The following is an 8,143-nucleotide window of genomic DNA, read 5'->3' as shown; positions in this document are numbered from 1 at the left end:
GGGCGTGCGCGTGCGCGGCTCACCCGCTCTAAGGGGGCCACGGCGGTCCGCGACACGGCGGCGCTGAGGGCCCCGGCCACCACCAGCTTCGCGTTTTCGACAGCCGCCCCCAGCATCGCCGCCGGCCCCGCCGTGCTGCGCGGCGACGTGCCAGGCCGTGCCTGCTCGCGGTCAACGGGCGTGCCCTCGTCCGTGGCCACCCCTGCGCGTGCTGGTTGCCGGTCGGCGCGCCGCTGCTGATGGTTGGAGCGATCTGGCTTGCGCCTTGAGGCGGCGGCCCCGCCGGTGGGGTTCAGGAACCGCGGCGTCGCCGGCTGCAATGCTAACATCAGAGGCAGCACTGTGTTGGGCTGGTCTGAGGTGCCCTGGCCGGCCAGCCATTGGCGCGGCTGGATCACGGTCAGAGACGCGGCTGCTGCAGGCGCCGCCGCCGCCCGACCCCAACAACGCCGCTGCCCCTGCGCAGACCCCCATGCCGCTGCCGGGGAGTGCGCCGCCCCATGGCCTGATCGGGGCAGCTGCGCGTGGCACAGACGCCAGGACAGCTCAGGGCGCGCCTCCGCACGAGCCTCTCCTGTGTGCTGTGCCGTGGACAGCACGCCGCCGCCAGCCCTCAACGCAAAGCGCCCTTTAGTCGAGGCGCCCATGTCAAGATAGCATAGTAATACGGGGATTGCACGATCCCCTGACCGTAGAGCGTTGAGGAGCTAAGCGACTGAAAAGCAGCATGATCCCTGGAATCGAGCGCGCAAATTGGTTGTTGTCGTGTACAAGATTCGCGTTGACTGCGCCACTGTTTTAAGACAAGCTTCATGCAAGCCACACCAGTGGCTTTGTGCAGTTGTTGACATGGCGTGGCCGTGAGTTCCTGGCGCATTCCAGCACCCATCAATCACTCCTCCGCCGCGCAGCCCTGTTTGCCGCCGGCTGCGGGCCTTCCCTGGATAGATCGTCAAGACGGCCAGTTTTACTCAAGGCCCAGTTCAAGGCCGGCAGTGCGTTGAGTCGCGTGCCTTGGTTGTGCTGATCTGCTACAGCAAGACGCCGCCCAACCTCGCAAGGCGAGGAGGTAGGCGGCGGTGCGGGCCCCGCGGCATCTGGCCAGCACGCCATGCAGGGCGCAGACTAAGAGTTGGTTTCATTTTTGAGGGGCTGCACCCCCAGAGTAGAAGTACAGAGACGCCCGAGGATCAAGCGCACCTCTGGCAGTCGCAGCCAGGCGGCCAAGAGGCCGGGGCCCCCGGGCCCCACCCCACCCAATGGCCGGTGCGAATGAATATAAATCGGATTCACCAGGGAGGGGCGCCGCCCGCGGCGGCAGCATGCCTGTGGCTAAAACAGAGGGACGACCGTCCGGCGTGGCAATCGCGCCGAGACACCCGAGGAGTGATAAATGTCCACATCACATAATGCAGGGAGGGCAGCGCAGGGCTCGGGCCCCCGCGCGCTCCAAGCCGGTGGGACGCGCCAAGCAACATGCAACAGAGGAGCCCCAAACCCCCATTCACGGCGGCGGCAAAATACGATGGGGCTCCCAGAGCCCACGGCGGCAGGTGGGTGGCGTGGTGCTGCGCAGCAAGGAGCCCCGGCACGCGGCCCGCCAGGCTGAGGCCCGGCGTCGCTGCGCCGGGCCGAAGCGCCACGCCTGGCTTCCTTCCTGCTACGCAGCCGCACGAGCCAAAGCCCCGAGGCAGCCGACCCCCGTCACCACGCACAGCGGGCACCCAGGCGCACCCCGCCCCTCACAACAGGTCACCGCGGCCGCCGCCCGCAGCGAGGCGCTCCGCCGTCAGGGGCGCCCGCGCGCCCGCCCGCGCCGGCCGCGCCATTGCCGTGAGCGCTTCCTCCACCTCCCGCCAGCCGCGCACGACCTGGATGTTGGGGTGCTCAAACCCGGGCGGCGGCTTGCTCCAGGGGTACGAGCCCTGCCAGTCAAACAGCAGCACGTCGATCCCGTTGCTGGCGCAGTCCAGGGCGTAGCCGACGTTGTCATCTATGAGGACGTGGGCGCCTATGGAGGCGCAGATCTCGCTCTTCTTGCGGCTGGCGCCCTCCAGGGCAAAATGGTTGCCAAAGTACACCTGGCAAAGGGAAAGTGTAAATTTCAGCGCGTGTTGAGAGTTATGTCAACGGTACCATTTGAAGTGCCCTGGTGGCATGTGAGGGTCTTGGCGGAGGAAAGCCGGGGAGCGAGCAGGGGAGGAGCGGCTGCTGCGCCGGGCGCCCGGCTGGCCGCGCCTGCGCCCGCCGCGCCGCGCCGCGCACCTCCTGGAAGGTCCCCGGGTAGTGGCGGTCGAGCCACTCCAGCGTCGCGTCCTGGATGACGTGCTGCCGGCTGGTGACGACCACCAGGTCGCACCACTGCCCCAGCCGCTGCAGCGTGCTGAACGCGTCTGTGAAGCGGTGCGGGGCCGGGAGGTCGGCGGCGGCAGCCAGGGGTCAGAAATCTGGGGGGAGCGCAGCGTGTGCGGCACTGCCCAGCCTATGCGAGGGAACCAACGAGCACAGAAGGCCCCATACTTCTGCAGAGGGCCCCTCGGCACAGCGAGACGCGAAAGGCCGGCTGCTGGGCAGGGATTCAGCCGCGCACCTGGGATGATGGGGATGCCGTCGTTGAAGTGGGGCGACTCGAAAAACGCATGAACAATGTGGTTGGAGCGATCCTGGTCGCAGCCCCAGATCTGTGGCGAAAAGGTGGAGGCAAGGCAGGCGTCCAAGAAGTGAGTCTGCAAGCGCTGCGAAGACGGGGCTACGCCGCCAACTGGGGCACGGCCGGGCTGCTGAGCCGCCCCCCCCCCTCGCCCTGCTTGGACTGACAACCCTCTTGCCCCCACTCCGTGCGCCGGCAACACACTCACCTTTGCAAACTCATAGATCCAGTAGTCTGAGACGTCATATGACATATTGTACTGAGACTTGCAAAACCCGTTGAGCGCGTACACAAACCGGCCCAGCACTGTGAGGGGAGGGGGGATGGTGCCATAGGGCGCCGTCGATCCCCAGGCCCGCACTGGAAGGTTTTCGATCCAGCCAGGGGGCATGCATACCCCTCAACTTGGTCCAGCACGTGAATTATAGCCTCCCAGCATGCACCAAAGTCACCAGCACCTGCTTGGATAGAGCTTCCCAGCCCTGAAACCAGGGCAGCTGCTCGCACTCACCCTCATCAACGTCCACAGCGATTCGCAGCCGTGACTCAGCGCCCGTGCTCACGCCAGCAACGGGCCCCGCTGTTTCAAGCACCGGGGCAACGCGCTCCACGCTAGCTGCCAGCGCCGAGGCGCGCTCCAGCGGGGCGCGCGCATGCGGCTCCAGCAGCGACGGCGTGAGCGGCGCGCGCTGCGTTGGCTGCTCGTGCGGCGACGGCTTGTGGAGGCAGCGGGCACGGGCGCCGGCAGCATGTCGCGGGATCCGCGCTGTCCTCCCTGGCGTGGAGATCCGCTGGGCCTGTGCCCGCTGCTGCTGCGAAGAGCGAAGGCCGCTCGACATTGTTGGTCTGCTGGACCCAAGGCTCCAGTCGGCTCACGAGAGTTTGAACAGAGGTACGACTAAGTCTAAGAGGTACGCAACAGGCAGCGAGGAGGCCGGCGCGCGAAGCGGTGTTGCGTTCAGTGCGAAGCCTCGCCAAGTGATACCCTCATATGTGATAGTGAGGTGCTGGAGAGCGTGCGAGCTCGATCCAGACCGCACGATCGGGCGCGCCTGGCTTTTGCCTGGGTCGGGAGCTTCTCTACAGACAACCAAGAGGCGCGCCGGTGTAAGCGCGGGCCAGGCTGTGCACAGGCAAGGTACCGTACTGTAAGAATTCAACTCAAGAAACTCGTGTGAACCCGGCATTGTTTCAACGGCTCCCGCCAGATCAGTGGTTGCTTACGTCAGCTCCCCGCGCCAGAATGCTCCGCTCGCGTCTGCGCTCGGAGGTGAGGCCCGTATGAAGTCCCAGAGGTCCAAAAGCAAACGTACACGGCACCTTGAGGCTCAGCGTTGTGGCTTGCGAGCAGCGGCGCCAGCAACGCAATCGATGATATCTCACGACCGCCCCCTCCGCTCGCAGGTGGCCCCTAATCGGCCCGCCCCCGCCGCCGCGCGTTTCCGCCCAGTGGCTCACGTCCAGCGCGGCGGCACTCGCTCGATCGCGACGCCGCTGGACATCACCATCCACGGGCGCCACGTGGACGTCACGCCCGAGGCGCGTTCCATCCTCGCCGCGTTGCAGCGCCAAGAGGGCGCCCGCGGCCGCCGCGTAGCAGCGCGTTTGACGATAACCACGCACGCCTGCTCGGCGGCACCCTCGCGGCCGCAGCTCTTCCCTCCCATCACGCCCAGACCGCCCACGCATACGCCCACTTGGGTTCCGCACAAGACACGCGTGGCCCAGCCTGGCGTCCCCGCGCTCGCGCCACGCCCTGGCCCCTCCCTTTGCCCCGACAGATCGAGTCCCACGTTCGCGACCGCCTGTCTTCCGTTCTGGACAAGTTCAAGGGCGCCCAATTCCTGGAGTCCGACGGCGGCGTCGCCTTGGTCGATGTGAGCCACTGGGCCCACTCAAGCCGCAGGAATATCGGAAGGGCTGCCGCGGCAGCCTGCTGCTGCTGCTGCCCTTAGACGGCTGGCGTGGCGAGAGCGCACCCCCAAAGCCGCTCACGGCCAGAGGCGCGGGCCCGGAGGGTGGATGCGGGTGCACCATAGGGGGGCGGTGTTGAGGGGCGGGGTGCTGGGTGTCACGCGCTGATCCCAACCATGGGCTTTTGACAGTCTGTCAGCTCGTGCAGCGAGCTGCTGGAAGTCACAAAGGCACAAAAAGGTTTTTTTGCAGAGGGGGGGGTTCTGGGCGGATAATCTCACCTCACACACGCTCCCCCTGCGTGTCCTGGTGCCTGCTTTTTCCCAAACTGCGCTCGCAGGTGCGCCTGATGAACTCGCAGGCGGAGGTGAAGCTGCAGCCGCGCATCCACAACAAGGTGCGCCGGCGTCGCGCGTGCCCAGTTGGACGCTGCGCTGCGACGCGCCCACCAACATTGTCTGCGTGCTGCCTCCCCAGCGTCACTGCCGCGCAGGGACCGGCGGACTGCCACTCCTGAGCCCCTGCGTAGGCGCTCGATTGGCACTCAAAGGGCCTCTCCACCCCCTCCCCTCCTCCCCGCCTCCCTCCTCGCGTGGCGCCAACCCCCAGGCCGCCAACGACGTGTATGTGCGGCAGGGCGGGCTCAAGGTGCGCCCGCGCCGCCGCGCCCGCCGCGGCTCGCCGCCCCCGCCTCCCGCATGGCCGAGGCGTCGCGACCGCGCGCCCCTCCCCTCCTCGCGCGCCTATCGCGCTCGCGGCCCGCAGGCCTCACCGCTGCCGTGCGCTTGCCTCCTCCGGCCGCTCGTCTTGCTGAAAATCATGCAGGTCTGCGAGTCTGGCAGCGGCTGGGCGGACTCCCTGGAGAAGGCCCTAGATGCCCTGGACAGGAAGCTTACTAAGGTGAGAAGCTGCGGCTCTACCTTGGAGGGCCTGGGGGCGCACGCGCAGCGCCGGTTTGTGGCGCTCGCGCCGCCGGGGCGCCGCTGTGGGGCGCTGGGCGGCGGGCTTAGGGGCAGGGACCGCCGGCCGCTCGCGGAATGCCTGAAGGGGGGGGGGATGCTGGGGGGCGGGGTTAGCGCGCTACCATGCCTCGTTTGGGAGTGACTGTGCTCAGCGTAAACAAAGAGCTCACCGGCTTTTCTGACGAGCCGCCCGCTCCGAGGCGACCACAAGCATAGCATGGGAGCGCCCTGCTGGCATTGCGCAATCACAGCGTGCCCGCCCTGAATAGCGTCCGCCTCGATGTTTCACCCGCGCCGCGTGCCGCAGTACGCCAAGCCTCTCCCCCACAAGGTCGACTACCGCCGCCTGTAGCCACCACCAGCTACCAGCCTTCCCCCGCGCGCCGCGAGCCGCGGCGTCCAACCCCCGGCCAGCAGCGGCCGCGGCGCGCATGCAGCGCCCGCCGCACGGCGCGCTTCGCGCCCCCTCCTGGCCGCCTGGCCGTCTACTGCCCCTGCGGTCGGCTGGAGCGGCGACAGAGGGCAGTGCTGAGCAGCCCAAGGTCAACCCCCCCTTCCAAACGGGAGGTGGCCTAGAGCGCGCAGCTCTTGCATTTGTGTTGCATCATGTGTTGCCGGCTCGCGCGCCGGCCGGACCACCTGTGATGGTTGGGCCATGCGTGATTTGTGTGGGGAAAAAGAAGAATCGTGCACCCTCTGATGACCGGGCCGCGTGGCCGGCACCTGGAGGGGCGGCACCACCTGCATTCGCATTCGCGCACGCGGGCTGCACGCCGCTTTCGCCCACCCGCTTGCCGCACCTCCAGTGCCCAGAGCCCTTAGTCCCTAATGTCTGTTGTGGGTTGTAACCAACAAGGTTTTTGGGGAAGATTTGAGGAGTTTGACTCTTAGGGGAACGGGGCATTCACTGTAAAGCAAACGCCAAGCTCGGCTGAGCAGAAATGCTGGTGCGCCCGAAGCGGCGGCCACGGGTCCTGCAGCGGGCCATAGTGAGGGTTCAAGCACACAGCATGTCCCAAGTACACTCGGGTTGATACCAGGCCGGGTGTGGGTTTTTCAGCACGGGTCAACGGGCGGGAAAAGCGCGGTGTGTGGGTGAGTGAACAATGCTGTCATATCCAGGATGCCGCCGTCGCACGACGCAGCAACCTCCCTGCATCCGCCGCGCTCGATGCACCCTTGCATAAGTCGGTGCAGTCACTCGTCAAAAAGCCTGGCCTCGGCGCTGGATCTCGTCTGTGACACGCCGGAGCGAACATGCTCAAGGCCCTGTGCGGGTGCAGCGTTCCTCACGTGAACGAAGAGGGTCCAGAAAGCGCAAAGGATGGTCCATATGGCGAGAACACCGTGGAGGTGAGCGGCTCGTGTTGCCACCGACAAGGCATCACGGCGTCACCCGCTGCGAGCGGTGCCCCTACGAAAGCAAGCATGCCATCGAGCGTTTGGCCGCGCAGAGATGCCACCTCCTCAGCCTGTCTCCTGCGCTTTGCTGTCGGGCTGCCGCATGGTTGCTTGGCTTCGAGCCAGCACACACACGCGCGCACTTCTGCGTGCACAGCTCTGCCCCTGGCGCCCTCCAAAACCGCAGCCACCCATCCGTTCGAGCCACTCAGCCCTTATGAACTCGGTCCTGGGAAGCCTCGTCTGTACAGATGTGACAGAGAAGGTACGCGCTGGGGGTTGCGGCACCCCTCGTGTCAACCCACAGCAGTGACAACGATGACATCGAAGCAGGGCGTGTTTCAAGCAGCAGCCCGTCCCCGCCCGCTTCACATGTACATGCTTTTGCGCGCGCCGGCATGCACATGTTTGCTTTTGACTGCCTGCAAAGTCTTGAACTGTGCATGCGTGGTGCACATACAACGCTCACACATGCTGATTTACACACGCACTTCACCCAAGCGCGCGCACCGGCGTGCACGCACGCACGCTCGCACACGCACGAACGCATGCACGCGCGTGCGCACACACACACACACAAAATGCACACCTCAGTACGAGATGGGAGACGTCCTGGGCCGCGGCGCGTTCGCGACGACGCGGCTGTGCGTGCAGCGCAGCACTGGGGCGCGCTACGCCTGCAAGTCAATCCTGAAGCGGCGCCTGGTCAGCGACGGCAGCGACGTGAAGCACGAGCTGCAGATCATGCTGCACCTGAAAGGTGCGGCCCTGCGCCAAGGGGTGTGCAAGTGCGTGTGGGGTCGTGCATGGGCAGGCACCAGTGCAGCTGTGTGTCAGGTTGTGCAGGTAAGTGCACCTGTATGATGTCACGGGAGATGAATTCACAGAGGGGGATAGGGGCCGCTGCGGGCGGCCCAGAAGTGCCCAAACCGCACCTGCTCGACCGCCAGCCAGTGCTCGGGCCGCCGGGCGCAGCGCCTCAAGCCACAGCACTTCTCTGTCCGCATCGCGGGGCGCAAAGAGGACGCTCCGCACAGGCAGCCACACCCACGGCCACAAGCGAACGGCGATGACGCCCTTTGGACTTCCACCGATCCAGGCCACCCCAATATGATAAAGCTCGTGGACACGTTTGAGGACAACCACTATGTCCACATGGTGAAAGGGGCGGCGGGGTTGGGGAGGCAGCCGCTGGTGGGGGGCAGCAGAGTGGGAG

The 8,143-nt window shown here is 66.4% G+C and overlaps 4 protein-coding genes across 4 annotated transcripts; 2 read left to right on the top strand and 2 right to left on the bottom strand.

Annotated features, from left to right (window-relative positions):
• Positions 1–23: 23 nt before the first annotated feature.
• On the bottom strand, positions 24–647 carry MNEG_11500 (hypothetical protein; the record flags this gene model as incomplete). The annotated part of the gene is made up of 1 exon (XM_014040031.1): positions 24–647. A coding segment is annotated over one exon (624 nt), but the record flags the coding sequence as incomplete, so codon positions are not given.
• Positions 648–1,742: 1,095 nt separating this feature from the next.
• On the bottom strand, positions 1,743–3,489 carry MNEG_11499 (hypothetical protein; the record flags this gene model as incomplete). The annotated part of the gene is made up of 5 exons (XM_014040030.1): positions 1,743–2,081; positions 2,266–2,393; positions 2,591–2,681; positions 2,859–2,956; positions 3,162–3,489. 5 exons carry the CDS (start codon positions 3,487–3,489, stop codon positions 1,743–1,745), a joined length of 984 nt encoding a protein of 327 aa, XP_013895484.1.
• A 404-nt stretch (positions 3,490–3,893) lies between these two features.
• On the top strand, positions 3,894–5,878 carry MNEG_11498 (hypothetical protein; the record flags this gene model as incomplete). The annotated part of the gene is made up of 7 exons (XM_014040029.1): positions 3,894–3,920; positions 4,055–4,243; positions 4,432–4,527; positions 4,905–4,961; positions 5,174–5,212; positions 5,390–5,635; positions 5,834–5,878. 7 exons carry the CDS (start codon positions 3,894–3,896, stop codon positions 5,876–5,878), a joined length of 699 nt encoding a protein of 232 aa, XP_013895483.1.
• Positions 5,879–7,527: 1,649 nt separating this feature from the next.
• On the top strand, positions 7,528–7,687 carry MNEG_11497 (hypothetical protein; the record flags this gene model as incomplete). The annotated part of the gene is made up of 1 exon (XM_014040028.1): positions 7,528–7,687. A coding segment is annotated over one exon (160 nt), but the record flags the coding sequence as incomplete, so codon positions are not given.
• Between the last annotated feature and the right edge of the window lie 456 nt (positions 7,688–8,143).

The sequence above is a fragment of the Monoraphidium neglectum genome (assembly GCF_000611645.1).
Source record: "Monoraphidium neglectum strain SAG 48.87 unplaced genomic scaffold scaffold02771, whole genome shotgun sequence".
Lineage (NCBI taxonomy): Eukaryota > Viridiplantae > Chlorophyta > Chlorophyceae > Sphaeropleales > Selenastraceae > Monoraphidium > Monoraphidium neglectum.
The sequence above is the reverse complement of the archived record's forward strand: the minus strand, read 5'-3'. Positions and strand labels throughout refer to the sequence as shown.